General features: G+C 40.5%; 1 protein-coding gene across 7 annotated transcripts in view; it reads left to right on the top strand.

Moving 5' to 3' along the window:
* Window positions 1–15,171, top strand: part of Zfp90 (ZFP90 zinc finger protein) — a 25,699-nt gene extending 10,528 nt beyond the window's left edge. For all 7 annotated transcript variants that reach the window (XM_005403575.2, XM_005403570.2, XM_005403572.2 and 4 more), the window contains 3 exons: window positions 4,828–4,954; window positions 5,984–6,079; window positions 11,326–15,171. In XM_005403575.2, coding sequence (XP_005403632.1) covers window positions 4,828–4,954; window positions 5,984–6,079; window positions 11,326–12,986 — 1,884 coding nt within the window. In that variant the 3' untranslated portion in view covers window positions 12,987–15,171. The remainder of the gene's footprint in view (window positions 1–4,827; window positions 4,955–5,983; window positions 6,080–11,325) is intronic.
* Window positions 15,172–18,736: the final 3,565 nt, after the last annotated feature.

Genomic DNA, 18,736 nt, shown 5'->3' with positions numbered 1-18,736 from the left:
TATACATATATATAAATGTTCAAACTACTTGTTTGATAGGAGTGACCTTTAAGGAATAAAGCAAGTAATACTAGAGGAAGATGGTTGGTTTGAAGAGAGCCAGAGCAGGTCATTGTCATTCTCACCTTTACACACCAAGTATCCCTCAGAAGGCTGTGAGAGTTGGGATGACTCAATGCCGCATCTGGGGAAATGGTCCTTTCAGAAGGATGGTTGCCTTTTTTTAGTGGTGAAAGTGGATATGTATTTTGAGCAGTGAATTTGAGAGACCACCTTAAACGTCACATTTACAGCCTTGTTTCCTAAGTACTCTGACTCAGTTACATTGCCCTGGAATCATCTGATGGTTCTCTTGAATTATCTAACACAAACTGCAGGTGTCTGTCAGAGATGAAGGACAGAGCAAACACTGGACCTACCGTGGGACTTTTTAGGTCGAAATTTCCCTTTGTCAGTAGTTCCGCTTCTCTAAGCATGGTCCTCAGGGGAGTGCAAAACTGAGTAATAAGTCATGTGACTGCTTCCCTAGCTACGTTCAGGAGGGGTGAACAGCCTCTAACAGAAGTATAGCACTAGAGAGAGGCTTCTCCGAGTTCAGAGAAAGGTCAAGAAATTCTGTGGAAGGAATCAGTCCTTTGAATAAACACAGTGTAAGCAATAAAAATGAAGAGGTTAGGAATAGAGCTGACTGACTCTCAGGAGAGTTGAGAGATAAGGTGTGGGAACATATTCAAGAAACCGCTCTCTGTTACTGATAATAAGTAGAAAGGAGTTTGGATTTGTTTCATTCATTCATTCAAGAGACAAGTCATTGAGCCCTTGTTATGTGTCAGGCAGTTGTCTAGGCACCTGGGTAACTTTAGTGAACAAAATTGATAAGACTGCTCTTATGGTGCTTGTATTCTCAAAATGGGAGAGAGAAGAATTAAATATGTACATTTTACAGTATCCTAAAAGATGATAGTTTTAAGAGAAAAAGAAAGGTCACGGAGATTGAGTGGGTAGGTGGGGAGCTGTGATAGGGGTGCAGTTTTAAATAGAATGGTCAGGGCACTGAAGCCTTATCCTTACTGAGATGGGGACATCTGAGCAGACCTAAAAGGAGCTGAAGAAGTCTCAGATGCAGATGTCTGGAGAAGAACATGGTAGGAAGAGGGAACAGTCTTAGTATGTCTGGTACATTCAAGGAGCAGCTTGAGCTGATAATTTTGGGCAGGAAACTAGTGCAACTTTTTGTTAGATATAAAGATTACCATGCATGATGAATCATAGGGGAATGTTAGGAAGTTGGAGGTCCTTTGGAGAGGTGTTTTGAGGAGTAGGACCTTCCCCCAAGTGTAATTAAAGATCTGCAGTGGCTCTGCCTGAAGTGGAAGAAGTGACAGCGATGGTAGAGGTGGGATGTCCCCTTAGAGTCATCAGTATCATTAGGATTGTTGGCAGCTATATCTGCATAAACACTTTGCATTCTTGTTCACTTTTTTTTTTCATTTTATATATATATTACATTTTTAGTTAGAGAGGAGAATGGTATTTTCCATGAAGAAGGTCATGGTGTTTTACCTTGATAGGGAAGATACGGAGAGGGACCACAGCCTGGTCTCTGCTGACTTCAGATCCTAAGAGCTCTGTGGTAGATCATCACGAAGAACAGACCCAGTGAAACTTGGCTTAGGTCATCCACATTCAGACACAATGCTCCTGGATCACCACGGGAGACCACGCCTCTTGTTAAATCAGGTCAGGGGGTTTTCGATCAAGGACATCAGAGCTCACCTATCCAGAGGTCCTCTTTCCCAGCCTCCTAAGCTGACTAGATCTGGTGTTTAAGCCTCGCTCAGATGCATCTTCCTTAGAGTAAAGTTACAGGCCCTTCTCCACTCCCAGAAAGCCTATGACAGTACTGTTCTCACACCCTTGCAGTGGCATGCCTACCTATCTGTCTCTGTACCAGGCTGTGAGCGCCTCTGGAGGAGCTGTCCAACTCCTTTTTCCCTGCTCCAGAGTAAACCTAAGGTGAGAATGTATTGTACGAGTGGACATTCAAAACCACTTAACCCCCAGCAACAATTTTATACTTTCTGTTCCTCATGAGGCAGAAATTATATTTTCCAGCTACAGTGACCCTAATTTTGTGATACAGTAATTGCATGAAGCAATGTCCCTTACACTGAACAGTTCTTAAATTTTTGTCCTTAAAACAATGTTAGGATTATCCAGACCTGTTCCACTGAGATTGATTTCAAGAGTAAGGTTCTTTTCCTGGCTTTTCTGTCTTGTATTGCTTTTATTTTATTAAAATATACCATATTATGAGCATATATATATATAAGAAAATAGATTTTTCCTTTTTTTCCTTTAAATTAATTTTTTTTAGACTTCTTTCCTTACAGTATGGGAAATTGAACCAGTGCCTCACACATGCCAGGCAAATACTCTACCTCTGAGCTATGTCCTCAGCCCATTTTATTTTGAAACATCTGAGTTGCTTAGTCTAGCTTCAAATGTGTGATCCTCTTGCCTCAGCCTCCCAAGTAGCTGAGACTACAGGCATGGAACTTGCACCAGCTTATTACAGACTTTTTTTTTTTACTTTCAATATCTTTTTTTAAAATTTTAAAACATTGTGGTAAAATACACATAAGATTTACAGTGTGTGTGTGTGTGTGTGTGTGTGTGTGTGTGTGTTTTACTGGGGATTGAACCTAGGCCCATGGCACTGGCCCTGGCCTTGGCCTTTTTTGTTTTGAAACAGGGTCTCTACATTATCCAGGCTGGGCTTGAACTTGGGATCCTCCTGTCCTCAGTCTCCCAGAGTGCCAGGATTATAGGCATGTGCTACCATGCCTGGCTCTAACTCATTATTGTTATTATTATTTTAGCTTCAAAACCACTCCTTGTTTCCCTTCAGCAAGAACTACCCACCAGTCACTCATCAGATATTTCTGGAGTGTCTGCTGCGTGTTAGGCAGTGATTCTTACCAGGTTCGTGCTTCACAACCATTGAGGAAGTGGTACCTGCTCTCTGGGCTGGTGATAGACCTCATTGAGGAAATGTGAGGAGGGTACACACAGTGACTGAGTTCAGTGCCTGGCCTGTGGTGAATGTTCAGTAAATCTCTCTTGCTCTTACATCTTGAACCACCTGAGGAACTTTTTTTTTGAGACAGGATCTTGCTATACCATTCAGGCTGGCCTTGAACTCGCTGTATAGCTGAGGCTAGCCTTGAACTCTTGGCAGTCGTCCTGCCTCAACTTCCTGAGTGCTGGGATACAGATACACACCACCACACCTGGTCCTGAGGAACTTTGAAGAGATGCTTTGTAGGGCCCTCCACTCATAGACAGTTTAGAAAAGTTGCGCAGATGATTCTGAACAACACGACTGGTGCTGGCCTTTCTGAAATGCAAAGGATTTTGAGAAATTGAGTGACAAAAACATGAATAGATGGCTGCAGTTTTGGAGTAGAGATGTGGACCAAATGCTGAAGGGAGAACAAGGCAGATGGAGGATCTGGAAACGTTTCACAAGGGAAGGAAACCTTGAGCTCTTTCTAGAATGATGACTAGGAATTTTTGCTATAGAGCTAAGGGAAGAAAGGACAGGATGGTCAGAATAGAATATGGAGGCAGGGAGACAAAAAAAGAAAATGAAGTCAGGGCTAAAAGTCTATGTGGTAGAAGCATGGTGTCTATGACAGGAGGTGAAGCTTGAGAAATTATTCAGAAGCCTGGGGAGGATGGCCTGAGGTAGAGATCTAGAATAATGTAAAACAGTACTGTCCAAAAGAAATAGAAGCTGCATGTGCAGTAATTTTAAATTATCTAGTAGCCACATTGTAAGGAATAACAGGTGAAGTTAATTTTAGTAATACATAGTATTTAACCCAGTGTATCCAGAATATTATTTCTAGGTGTGATCAGCATCTTTAAAATACCATTAAGGTACTTAACTTTTTTTTTGGTACAAGTCTTTGAAATCTGGTATATATCGATACTTGTCCCCCAAGCGTAGTGTTGTCAAGAATAGCAGGATCAGGGCCTGGGGATTTAGCTCAGTGGCACAGCATTTGGCTTGCAAGTGCAAGGTTGTGAGTCAGATTCCTGGTACTGGAAGAAAAACCAAAAAAAAAAAGAACAGCAAGATCAGCATGGCTAATTAGTGGCAGGAGAACTTGAACTTTTTTCTTCCTACAGTGGGATGCTGTTAGTTTTAGGTAGTAGGTATCCTGAGACACAACTGTAATGCATAACTGTGAAACAATAAGATGAAACTATGTATACACTATGAAAAGATCTCCAAGATACATAATCAAATGTAAAAAGCAAGTTGTGGAACAATACATATAGTTGTTTCAAAAAACAAGACTGGTGTGTGTGTGTGTGTGTGTGTGTGTGTGTAAAACTTGGGACAACAGACTCTTAAGTATATTAACCAAAATGTTGAGAGTGATTTATCTGGGGATGGATTTGTTTTGCGAGCAAAGAAGGGCTATCACTTTTCACTCTTCACCACCTCTGGGTTTTATAACAAAGGAGGTGAATGGACAGTGAGGAATTAGTGATTGTATAAAAAAGCTTGGCTTGGAAGCAGTCAGGAAGATAGGTAAGTGGGGATGCAGGTTTGCAAGATAAATCGCCCCTTGTGACTTCTTGACAGACACACTAGATCCTTTACAACGCTGTATGAATGACTAGCATCTATGACCCAACATTACCCCCTCAGGATAGCAAGCGTGAGATCACTGCTTCTGATAGATCCCACAGTGTGTTCCCAGTATTGCCATGGGAACATTGACAGTGTTGAGCAAGATTGTGATCCCACAGGAATCAGTAACATTCAAAGATGTGGCCGTGGACTTCACCCGGGAAGAGTGGCATCACGTGGACTCTGCCCAGAGGAGCTTGTACAGGGATGTGATGCTGGAGAACTACAGCCACCTGGTTTCTCTTGGTAAGGTCCACTTCCCTCTCTGTGCTGATAGCCCAGGTAACTGAGCAGGGTGCCCAGGGGCCAAAGCTTGTTCATGTCTGTGGGATCCAGCTTTCCAGGGTTTTTTTGCCTGCTCTTCAGGTGATAGGTCTTTATTTTGCAGAACTGGACATAGCCACTTTGATTGCATGACTCCTTAAGTTGCACCTTTCTTTTCCTTAGAGTTCCTGAGGACCAAGACTAGTATAGAAAGCCCTTCTAGACCTCGTCACAGTCCGGAAAAATCCACATTTGTGATCTCATGGAAAAGTTACTGGAATCCTAAGAAGTTCATTCTAATCTACCACTGCCAGTGCAATGCATGGCGAGAATAAAGACACTAAGGCATATTTGTAATTGTGAGGATCCAAGGGGGTCCTAAGTCCAGCTAGTACGATGGTTAACCAGAACAAAGGCCTGGACACAGGGCCAAACTCAGGTTTTATTCATGAAGAAGGGAGTGGCTTGGGGATGAGTGACTGTGAGCATGTCAGGAAGTATGTAAGTGCCATGAGCTGGGCTAGGTAGGAGGCCTCAAGCCACCTCTGCAGTGTGCAGAGAGAGAGATGCAGAAAGTAATCTACATAACAATTTGAGGCAGTATCTAATGTTTTGGGGTCAGTGCTTTGCCTTTGATAAGTAATTTTTTATACCTTAAGAAATCATACCTGTCTCAGTGGACAGCATGGCTCTCTTGGCTTAGCTCACTTATACTTCTTGGGAGCTATGGGCGGGGCAACATTGCCCTGTCACCTTGGTTCAAAGACTACACATCAGCACCTTGGCTAGACCCGTTTGCATTGCGTAAAGCCAATTGAGGGGATAAAGACAAAACTTAGCCAGTTCTACGCATAACAATACACAAAAACATGGACAGGTTTAGCCAAAATGGAGATGATTGCTCTTCTTTCAGGGAGAGTCATCCAGGTGGTTCTCCACAGCTAGGACTGAATTGTAGGAAGGTTCTCTGTCCACTTGCACAAACAATCTTGTGTATTTACCCATGAGCAGGATATCAAGTTTCCAAGCCAGAGGTGATCTTCAAATTGGAGCAAGGAGAGGAGCCGTGGATATCAGAGGGAGAAATCCAAAGACCTTTCTGTCCAGGTAAATAAGTGTGAGCTCACCTGTAGGAATCAGTGCAGACAATGGCACAGGTGGGGGGAGCATCTGGAAAGAGCTGGCTAAGGAGCTCCTAGACTTGCCAAGGAAGCTGAACTCTTCTGAGTGACAGCTCTCCATGCTTCTCTTCCCCAGGAGAGTACTCTGTTGTCAGTAGGTCCAAGAGAAACAGTTACCCCTTTTTCATTCCTAAAAGTATCATTTGGCCAGGTTTAGAATACCGTCTTTGCCTATCTTGCTGGATTATTTTATTTTCTGGTGTCCTCAGCTTCCTTTCATTATGTAGAGATGCCTTTTCTTATTCAGATATGAACCATCATGTCTTGCTTTGTCTTGTTGCTTTCACTGTTGGATGGCCCAGACTTGCAGGAAACATTGCAGCCTTGATTTTTCCCTCTCTTTGTGACTGCCTTCAGACTCCTTTATTTTTGAGACAGGGTCTCACCATGTAGCCTGGCCTCAGACTCACTGTGTAGCCCAGGCTGGCGTCAAACTCACGGCAGTCCTCCTGCCTCAGCCTCCCAATTGCTAAAATTACAGGTATCCACCACCACATCTGGCCCCAACTCCTTTTCTTGGCCTTAATCCTGAAACACCTGTCTGGGAAGCAACATCATCTTGCCATCCCACCTTTATGCTGCTTTGATCCATTGCCTCCCTCCATGTCCCAGTAGTATCATCCTCTCCTAGTCTTCTGCCTTGTGAAGAGTTTCTGGACTTTAGGTCTCTGGTAGTCAGATTTCCATCACTATAAATGTCTGTGGAAATTAATTTATAAAGAGAAAAGGTTTATTCTGGTTGACAGTTTTAGAGGTTTCAGTCCATGATTGATCAGCACTGTTGCTTGGGACCTGGGGTGAAGCAACACATCAAGGCAGGATTCCCTCATAGAGGAAAATTGCTTATTTCATGAACCAGAAAGCAAAAGGGAAAGAGGCAAGCTTGGGTCCCACCGTCCCCATTAAAGACACCCAGTGACCAAGGCCCCACCTCCCAGAGGTTCCACCACCTCCCAGTGGCACCTCCTGGGGACCATGCATTTGACACATGGGCCTTTGGAAAAGGACATTTAACATCCAAGCTGTGGTAAGGTCTTTTCTTACTTTTCCCCTAGGTGAAGCTGTCTTAAGGAATCTGCCCTCCAGCCTCTGTTACTTTTTGTCTCTGTTACCTCCCTAAAACAGTGACTTCCCTCTGGTCATTAGAACTGTTTTTGCTGTAGACTCTGCAAGCTCCCTGACTTAAACTCTGGCCACTTTTTTCTTTTCACAGGACTTCCACTTGGAAGTTCCACAGAGCTCATATTGAATACATCAAACCTAAATTTGTCCTCTTTTATCCCCAGCCAGGATATTGCGGTACCTTGCCTATTACTCATTTCCGCCTTTGACTGTAGAAATCCCTGAGGATAGACACCATAATCAGTTCAGTCTTTTTCTTTCAACCCAGATTATTTTCTTTCTTTGAGAAGCTTCTTAGATTTTCCTGCATTCTAACTTGTAGTGGTAAATTCTAAACCAGGTCCTGAGTTTAGATTACTATAACTCTCAGGTGGAATTGCTCATTCTTTATTTTTTATAATCTACATTGGATTTGGGGTTTTTTTTTTGAGACAGCATCTCTCTATGTAGTTCAGGCTGGCCTTGAACTCACTCTGTAGCCCAGGCTCGTCTCAAACTTGCAGTGATCCTCCAGCCTCAACCTCCCAAGTGCTGGGATTACAGGCATGTGCCACCACGCCGGACCTTATATCGGGTATTTTTTGTTTTTGTTTTTCATTTTTGGTACCAGATATTGAACTCACGACCTTGTGCCTGCCAGGCAGGCACTTGTGCCTCTGAGGTATATCCCTGGCCCGTGGATATTTTTTAAATTAGGGTTTTATCCAGGTATAATTGACATACCATAAGAGCCAGTTTGCTTCCTTCTCCTTCTCCTTTGACAGAGGGTTTTGCTATATATTTCATGCTAGTCTTGAAATTGCCCAAGCTGGTCTTAAGTTTATGATCCTCCTGCCTCACCCTCCCAAGTACTGGGATTACAAGCATGTGCCACAACATCCAACAAGAGTCACTCTTTTAAAGTGTACATATCTGTTTTTTTGTTTTTGTTTATTTGTGTGTATGTCACAAAGTTAGGTATACATCACCGTTGTATGGTTAACTTTGTCATGCAAAACATCAGAACTTTTTCACCACTCACATCAATTAAAAATCATACCCAACTCCCCACTAATCCCAGCCCCTGGCAATCATTCATCTACTGTCAGATTAATAATCCATTTCTGTTCAGTATGAACCGGTCCTGAGAACGAGGTACCCACAAGTGAATAGAAAAGTAAGAGAAACAAGAAAAACAAGAGAGGCATAATTCTGGGATCAGGGGGCTTACAGCCTCTTGGACTGCAGCCTTGATTGGCAATCTCAGTAACCTTTTATTGAGAAAGAACAAAGGAAGCAGCTGGGCAAATGGGAGAATATCAACAAGGACAGTACAACTTAATTATCACATAAATAAGTCTTAGTTAGCCATCATGTTATTAATCCTTTGGGCATATCTTAGCAAAGCATTTAATGTTGACCTCACAGCTTTCCACAAAGACATAGGTTCTGCAATGTTTTCTTTTCCACCAATGCTTTTGCTAGACTTCCTCCAGAACCAAACAGTCACATGGCTTGGTCAGGCCTGAGGCAGTACATTGAAAGAGTAACTAAAGAATGTCCTACTCCACAATCTACTTTCTTTTTCTATGGATGCACCTCTTGTGGACATTCTGTATTAGTTGACTCATATAACATATGGCTAGCTTTTTTCAATTAATGTATTTTCAAGGTTGATTCACTTTAAAGCATATATCAGTAATTTATTCCTTTTTACTGTTCAGTAATATTCCATTCTATGGATATGCAATATTTTGTTTAACAATTTCTTAGTTGATAGAACATATTGGACTTTAATATTTTAACTACTTAAACCACCCTTTCTTACTATTACTCCCTGTACCTTAGTATAAGAAATAGAAAATCCTTGATTCAAAGATCTGTCATAGCTTCCAGAATTACCTTTTTGTTTAAAGAAAAATTTCCTGAGGTGCAGCATCTTTTTTGTTTTCCTGGAAGTAGCGTATATTTTCCCTCATTACATTCTGCTTAGACAAAGCCATCTATTCTTTGAGTTCGAAAATCTAATCCATAAAACCTAATATATATCATTATATTTATTTCTTCCCTGACCAGACAAACCAATCATATCATCTGTACTATACAAACTCAGATTTAATTATATTTTGATGTTGTTTTGTTTTTTTGGTTTTTTCTCCGGTACCAGGAACCGAACTCACGACCTTGCACTTGCCAGGCAGGCGCTTTGCCACTGAGCTAAATCCCCAGCCCCTTAATTATATTTTGATATATTGTGTGTTGCAGAACACAAGTTAGAAATCGATTTGATATGGAATCTAGCTGGGGAAGGAATTTTCTCATTCTTGTCATTTTGACAAATTTTCTTGAATGACCTTAGAAGGATTCTTTAAAAATAGAGCTATGCACAGGGCACAGGCCTGTGATCCCAGCCACATAGGTTGCTGAGGCAGGAGGATCACAAATTCAAAGCCAGCATAGGGAAGCTAATGAGACCCTGTCTCAAAATAAAATGGACTAGGGCCAGGGATATAGCTCAGCAGCACAGTATCTGCCTGGCAAGCACAAGGTCCTGAGTTCTATTCCCAGGACCAAAAAAATAAAAATAAAATGGACTGGAGGTATAGCTCAGTGATAGAGCTCTTGCCTGGTAAATACAAGGCCCTAAGTTCAGTCCCCAGTACCACAGAAACCAAACCAAACAAACAAAAAAAAGGCAAAACATTTTTTGCTCTGTGAATTTAAAATTGATTCTATTTTCAGAATAAAGAATTTGGGAATTTAGAGACACTTCATTGTTTTTTACCCCTTAAGAGCATTTTATCAGAAGTTTCAAATACATAGAAAAGTTGGAGTAAAAATCATTCAGAGAACACTGTATACATGCCACCAAGATTGTTACATTTTTTATGTTTGCAGTTTGCTTTATCACATACGTTTTCATCTATCCATCAAACCATTTCACTTGATGCATCTCTAAGGAAGTTGCAGACAACAGTACACTTCACTTATACACACATCATTACTGCTCAGTATTTTTACAGTTACTTTCTTTAAGAAAATGTTGCATACAATGAAAAACACACCTCTTATATATACCATTGAATTACTCTTAACAAATGCCTTCTCTTTCTAACCCAAATTCCTATCAATATGAAATATTTCCATTGTTCCAGAAAGGTTCCTGTCCTTTAGTTCTAAAAGTTTCCATTCTTGGATCCTACAAATTAATTTATCATCTGATATTAATATTCTGAGGTAAAAACAGACTTAAAGACCCATTTATTAAGCAGATTGAAATAAATCATTCTGGTTAACAAAGGTGATTAGTGTAGAATCAGTACTCAGACTAAAACCACAGCTGTAGTTGAAAGTGCAAAGATGCCCCTGAAAGACTTTCCTGAGTTTGTATAGTCCTTGATCTCCAAATATATCAAAGAATATTTTCAGTTAAATCACTGGCTGTAGATTTTCTCTACAGTGTTTAAAGACCTAGAAGCTCAGAAGTTACTTTAAAGATAACATGGCATGGTGTAGTGCACAGCTGTAATCCCAGCATTCTGAGAAGCTGGCCCAGGAGGATCTCAAGTTTGAGCCCAGCCTGACTTACAATTGAGACCCTCTCTCAAAAATTAAAAAGAGCTGGGGATACCATTCAGTGCAAAGGCCCTAGGTTCAGTCACCAGTACTGTTTTTTTAAAAAGACAGAAGAAACTAGATTTTGGGAGGGATTTTATAAAATGGACAGGAGGCATGGAGAGCAGATAGAATCCTACAGGATGGCCTGTGATCCTGTTCCAGTTGTATCTGTGCCTACACTCCCATGCTCATTTTTACCCTTGTTCCCTAACAAGCCCACCTGTTTGGGCTTTCCTAATTTGCTGGATTTTCACCATACTCTGGATCTGCAGTCTTCACTATCACCTCTCTGTAGTAGTCCTTCCTGTATTTTGAACTTCTCCACAGGCTACAGGACTAATTTCAAAACATAGTCATGCATAATTTATGCCTCTTTCATTTCCTCATTGCTGTTGTAAGAGTTTGTTTCAACAGGAAGAAATGGGGAATTTTTGTACTTTGCATTTCTTTCAGACCGGAAGACAAAGCCAGAAGCTAAATCACCAAGGCTGCAGCACTGCACATCTGAAGTATTCCATAGTACAGATGATTTCTCACATGTCACATTAGAAGATGCCTGGGATGTCAGTAGCCAGCTAGAGAGGCACCAGGAAAATTGGAGGCAATATCTGGGGCCAGATGTGTCTACACAGAAAAAAATAACCACCCTAGAGGAAAATTTTGAGCAAAATAAATTTGTTGAAAACTCTAGATTGAACATAGACTTGATTCCACAACTGAACATTCCTTCAAGAATAAGGCCTAGTGAATGTGGAACATTTGGAAACAATTTTGGACATAATTCAGATTTTAATCAGAATAATAGCCTTGCAAAAAAGAAGCCCTATAAATGTAATAAATGTAGAAAAGCCTTTATTCATAGATCATCACTTACTAAACATGAGAAAACTCATAAAGGAGAAGACACTTTCCCCAATGGTACAGGTCAGGGAATTTATCCTGGCAAGAAACACCATGAATGTCCTGACTGTGGGAAAACTTTCCTCTGGAAGACACAGCTTACTGAGCATCAGAGGATTCACACTGGAGAAAAACCTTTTGAGTGCAATGTGTGTGGAAAAGCCTTCAGGCATAGCTCATCCTTAGGTCAGCATGAGAATGCTCATACAGGAGAGAAACCCTATCAGTGCAGTCTCTGTGGGAAAGCCTTCCAGCGCAGTTCCTCTCTTGTCCAACACCAGAGAATTCACACTGGAGAGAAGCCCTATCGATGTAATTTATGTGGGAGGTCTTTTAGGCATGGTACATCCCTTACTCAACATGAGGTCACACATAGTGGGGAGAAGCCCTTCCAGTGTAAGGAATGTGGGAAAGCTTTTAGTCGATGTTCTTCCCTTGTCCAACATGAGAGGACTCATACTGGAGAGAAACCTTTTGAATGTAGCATTTGTGGAAGGGCTTTTGGTCAGAGCCCATCCCTTTATAAACATATGCGGATTCATAAAAGAGGCAAACCTTACCAAAGCAATAACTACAGCATAGATTTTAAGCACAGCTCTTCTCTTACTCAAGATGAAAGTACACTGTCTGAGGTGAAATCCTACCATTGTAATGACTGTGGGGAAGACTTCAGTCACATTTCAGACTTCACTGACCATCAGAGGATCCATACTGGAGAGAATCCCTATAATTGTGATCAGGTCTTTAATCAGCAGTCTATTTCTCACCCTGGAGAGAAACCTTATCAATGTAATGTATGTGGAAAGGCTTTCAAAAGGAGTACAAGTTTCATAGAGCATCACAGAATTCATACAGGAGAGAAGCCCTATGAATGTAATGAATGTGGAGAGGCCTTTAGTCGACGTTCATCACTTACCCAACATGAGAGAACCCACACTGGAGAGAAACCCTATGAATGTATTGACTGTGGGAAAGCTTTCAGTCAGAGTTCATCCCTTATTCAGCATGAGAGAACTCACACTGGAGAGAAACCCTATGAATGTAATGAATGTGGGCGTGCATTCCGGAAGAAAACCAACCTACATGATCATCAAAGAATTCATACTGGAGAAAAACCTTATTCTTGTAAGGAATGTGGGAAAAATTTCAGTCGAAGCTCAGCTCTTACTAAACACCAGAGAATTCATACAAGAAATAAACTGCAGGAACCCTAAAATTAAGGAATGTGTGGAAAGCTTGAGCTAAAATACTGTCCCAATTCAGTATCAGGATTCTTACTGGAGAGAAAGTCTGAGAATGTAATTATGTATGTTTGTATGTTGTGTGTGGAGAAAGTTGTGCCAGTAGGCAAATTTTTTAATAACTTAAAAGCCACATTCTGATATCTAATTATAAGTTTTTATAAAAAGTACAAAATATGTAACCATTTGGAAATGATATGCCTATATTTGGACTTTACAAAGCTTCCAGATACAGGTGTGTGGGACATCACCAACTTTCCACAGCTTGATGTGTAGTTCTCAGTTTACAGCCTTTAAAAAAAATAAAATTCCTACCATAAAGACCAAAATTCATTATAAACATTGCTTCACAATTGCACTGAACTTCAGTTCTTATATGAAATTCCTGGGCTAGGGATATAGCTCAGTGGCACAGTGCCTGCCTGGCAAGCACAAGGTCATGAGTTCTATTCCCAGTACAAAAAAAAATAAAATACATTTCCATGGAAACCAATTCCATGTCCAGGAATTATTCAAAGAATTAGATCATCTGGCTCAACCACTTTATTATGCAGGCAAGGAGGACTGAAAGCCAAAGATTTGAAGTGGTTTGCACAGGATGGTGCAGCCTATAATGGCAGAGCTGAATGGAGAAAGGTTTCTGGGATCTTTGGTCCATAGCATTGCTACCTAAAAAGTATTTTGGAAGTCAGAGGGTTCTTAAATTTTATGTAAGTCAGATACCTAGACATTTAATAAGCACCTATGGATTGGACATGTTGGAATTCCTAAAAGCCTAAGAGGCAGCAAAATACATACAAATTTGTTGTAAACTTATTCAAGGATGTTTATTGGAAGCTTACACACCAAAAAGCTAATAGAAACTGTAGATAATTGATCTACTGATGACTTTTTTTCCTTTTACAGTTACAATTTTACTTTGTACTAATGTCAGTTTTATAGAACTATGAAGGTTTTTTTTTTAAATTGTGCTTTTAATGGCACCTCATGAAAAAGTACTGCTCCAACCTACCTATATCAGATCAATGGGAAAAGAACAGAAAACTAGAAAAATTATTTCCTAAATTAGAGAAGTATAAATTCAATTACCTATTGCCATAAATTCTGTTTTTGACTCAGACAAACAGCATGGTTAGGCTTATGTGCAAAGGAAATACGTCTCCAATAAAAAACTTCTTTTACCTCCATAGTTCTTTTCTATCAATAAACTGTGAAGTAAGTTTCATTGGCCCACCTCAGTTCTTAATGTCCCTTAGTGCCTCACATCAGCAATCCTAAAGGAATTTCCAGAATCTTTGTTGGTTCATCAATAGCAACAGTACAAATTTGGAAACAATATTAATCCCTTGCACACAACAGCCACTCCCCACACTAAGTTTTCCCAGCCCTAATGATGGTCCTCAGGGAGTGGTGATGTGAATGATATTGATGGTCAGCCTTTCCTACTGACTTCCTTGCATGCCAGATAGTGGAATCTACTGCTGTTCTCATAACATGGTGGCATGAGGTAGCTCTCAAGTATTCATCATTTTTGAGGGGACAGGTAAATATGCATGGGGGCTGAAATGTTATATGTGTAGCCTAATAAGTCTTCCACTTGTGAAACAAGATGGATAGCATATTCCATAGCAGAGTTGTCCTTCCAAAATATTAGCCATTTTTTTTAAAAAAGCTTTGTGTATGATGCTCCATGCTTAGCACACATGTCACAGCCATGTTTATGTGGTCTGATACATAGTTTGACAACAGATAATTCTAGTCAGGTCCTCCCCTGCTGAGTGGCTAGAGTGCTTGTCAGGAACTTGCTGCTTGGGGAATCCCTATAGTACACTACTGGGAAAGGATGGCATGAATTGTGACCTGTTGAGTGCTGATCCACAGTGTTACTGAAATTTATCAATATTTGGTTCCACAAAACCCAAAAGAGACCCGTGTGTGTGTGTGTGTGTTTAGCCTGGCCTAACCATCACTCAGAATCTCAACATGCCTCCATTGACGGGAGGAGCCAGGATGAATGTGTGGCTTATTGAGCAGAGGGTTTCCTAATACCAGCAGTCTTGTACTGTGTACTTAGGAAGACAGCCTTTCAGTGCTACATGAAATGGATCCTTGTAACAGCATTGTATTCTTTCAATAAATGGCCTGAGTTGAATAGGAATCAGTTTGTCTTTTTGAATTTTCAGAATTTGGCTAAGATTAAAGGATGGCACATCAAGCAGGTCAGATTAACTGGTAAGTTCTTCACAACCAGGTAAGTTAATAATAGTTGTCATTTCTTTGTTCCTTGTGTGAATAACATTGTCCTGTTTCACATCCATTTTATTTTTGTGACTCCTAGTTAGAGGTGCTATGGTAGCTCTTGCTTTTGGCTAGTGTTTTCTCCTTTCTCATGCAAATAATCCCTGGTGTTCTGACCACCAGAACGAAAGTCAGAGTGTCTCCAGGGCTCCAGTATGTTTCTAAGGGTAGTCATGAGACCTGGTTCAGCCAGTCGGCGTCCTTTGCAAGAATTTTTTCAAAGTACAATTATCAGGGAAAGTTTGGGGGGTTGCTAGGCCGAAAAGTGGAGACAGAGCCTCCTGGAGTCATTTATTACCAGAGATGAGGGGGCATTGTAATTGGAGAGAATGGGTGTTCTAGTTTCTATTCTCTGAGGTTCCTTGGGTCTGGCTTAATTTCTACTGTTCTCTGGGATTCAGTGAATTCTCTACAATCAGTCCATTTTCCATAAGCTAATTTTTTATTTCTCTTGCTTACACTAAATAAACCTAATACATGTGTTATATAAGTAAGTAATTTGCCTATAGTCTTACTACCCATGGCAGATTCAGGCATTAAATCTGGGATTTTCTGGTTCCAAAGCCATTTCTCTTAACCTCTGTCATCTCCAGGCCCATGTTAGGCTTGAGGAACTGCATATAGCTGTCATTTGAGGATAAGTGGATGAAGGCCTATGATGGCAGGTGAGGTTGGAAGCTAGTCAGAAAGGAAATTAAATTTAATTTCATCCACACCTTCCCATCTTGATAAACCAGTTATTTACATTTGCCCATACAGTAAACTCTTGTATTATACATAAAATATGTATCATAGATATGCTGCTACAAATTCTTGAACTCCTTAAGTCCTTTATTTGGATAGGTTTTGGTATGGTTTTAATAATGATGATATTGAATACTTTTATCTTTTTAAGCACCCCGTTTTTCTATTTTTTTTTTTTTCTTAAAATATCAGAGTGAGATAAAGTATCCAAAATTGTTTTACAGAGCCTACATGTATTGGGTAATATAACCAGGTGGTGTGAGATGGATATTACAATAAGCTTAGTGGAGCGTGCCTGTAATCCCAGCTACTTGGAAGGCTGAGGCAGAAGGATTGCATATTCAAGGACACCCTAGATAACTCAGCAAAACCCTGAATCAAAATAAAAGGACAGCAGATGTATAGCACAGTGACATACTGCTTGTCAAGCATTCACAAGGTGCTAGGCCAAATCCCTGGTATGACCCCCCAGAAAACCAAAAACCTTGATGGAACAGTATCTAGTTATCCAGTGCAGTATTGACGTCCAAAATTGCAAAAGGGAGCAGGAATAAAACGAGTGTCCTCCCATGTGTTTGGGGAAGGGCCCAGGACAAGCACCATATCCACCAGTGCATCTAGCACACTTCAGTGGAAAAACATTCTTCCCTTTAGGAACATGGATGGGGGTGTTGGGTTTCTCAGAATTTCAGTGGGCTTTTAGAAAGGTAGTTAAATCCTACTCATCTATTAAAGTGATAATACTTCACAAAAAATTTTCTTTCGTTCTTCAACTGAATTGGCCTTCTTAAGTTTTCATAAATAACTGTTAATGTCCTTTTTGTTACCACAATTTGCGATTATTTAGGTTTCTTTTTTCCCATACCAAATTGTAATTTCCAGGAAGACAGACTCCACGTCTGTTTTGCTAACTCTTCTTGTTCCCCAGCTTATCATAGTGCCAGGCTCACAGTAGCTACTGTAACAGCAGACAGGCTGATTTCCACAGAAGACTGAAAGATTCAATTTTAGGGAAAAACAGAGTTTATTGAATTTGGACCAGTTACTGTACATCCCCAACTAGCAGGTGGGGAAATGGTGGCCCTGTCCAGGTCTTTGTTTGCACCTTAAATACATTTTTGGTTTCCATGGTAACAGAATGGAATGTTACAGCCATTGACTCAGGTGGCCACATGCTGTTTTCCTTGTCCTGTGTGACCAGATCAGGCCCCTGGTCATGAGCCCAACCATTATGATACATACTTCCTGCACTCTGTTCTGTTCGTTCCCCTTTTTACACCTATACATTCCTTTAGGGTTACAATGTTTTAACTAGGGCCAGGGAAGGGATGAAACAGCCCAGGCAGGATCATAGGTGATTATCTGGGCCCAGGTGTTCTTTATCATTGGAGAAACATTCCAGGGCAAAGTTAACTGCAAAGTTAACTTTTTATAACCCCTCCTGGATATTTCTCAGACACATTTTGAGGCTGGTACTAAGACTAAAACTTAAAAATGATATGCCAAGAGTTACTGTTCCCTACAATACTTAAAGAATGTACTTTATATAGTCTTGTTAAGTGGCCAGTTGAGTGGGGATTGACAAATTCTGGCTCATAAATGAAAAGGTGTGCTTAAAATTGAAATGAAAGTGTTACAAAATAAAACAATGTGATACCATTTCATGTCAGGCTGGCAAAAATTTAGGAATCTTGGAGGGAGAATAGAGACTTTTATACACTGTTGATAAAAGGATAAGTTGATGCAGTCATTTTGTGAAATAATTTGGCAGTGCCAAGTAAAATTGAAATCAAGCATACCTCATAATCCAGCAATTCTACTTGTTGGTACATTAGGAATTCTCTCATAGGAGCACAACATAAAAAAACAATGTGGGCACAAAAATATCAGTGAATGAGTTCATAACTTGTGGCATATTCTTGTATTTTTTTTTTCCCCCCGGTACTGGGAATCGAACTCACGACTTTGCGCTTGCCAGGCAGGCACTGTGCCGCTGAGCTAAATCCCCAGCCCCATATTCTTGTATTTCTGTACAGTTTTTAAATGAAGGAACCAAAGAATATGGCAAAAAAAATTAGCTCCTTCACTGATTTCCTCTTGTATCCATACAGCTAAATATAGCTGGAGCGGGAAAAGAAACCACAGTGCTTAGTCCCTCTTTAATTTCCTGTCTGCTCACTTTCAGCATTTGTTTCCCTAGACCAGTAATCATCCCTCTCTTGGGTACCATTTCATGCCTTCTGTCTTCCCAAAGCTCTAGCACTTCTTCCCACTCAGCTGGTGAACTTGCTTCCTAATTAACAGAAAAAGTAAAAGTAATTAGAAGAGAACTAACATCTGTGGATCTAGTCCTTGCACTCTTCTTGATGCTCTGGTTGACTTTGTTCTTTCACTGAAGACCAGTTCCTTCTCTGATGTATTAGATCCTGTCCTTAAACTAGGGCCTAATTCGTACAATTATCCATTTTCCTGCATCTCTAAAAAATTTATACTGAATCTTTTCCATCAGCATAATATTAATTTTTCTTATGTGAAATATACACAGTATATTCTCCATTCCCCTCCATCTACCAACCACTCCATTTCCTAGCAAGATTCCTCAGTAGAGGTATGGAATACTTGTTTCCAATTCCTCTTTCAGGCTGGGGATTTAGCTCAGCGGCAAAAGCGCCTGCCTGGCA

This window comes from Chinchilla lanigera, unplaced genomic scaffold (assembly GCF_000276665.1).
Source record: "Chinchilla lanigera isolate Chin_1 unplaced genomic scaffold, ChiLan1.0 scaffold00083, whole genome shotgun sequence".
In the NCBI taxonomy this organism is placed as follows: domain Eukaryota; kingdom Metazoa; phylum Chordata; class Mammalia; order Rodentia; family Chinchillidae; genus Chinchilla; species Chinchilla lanigera.
The sequence above is the reverse complement of the archived record's forward strand: the minus strand, read 5'-3'. Positions and strand labels throughout refer to the sequence as shown.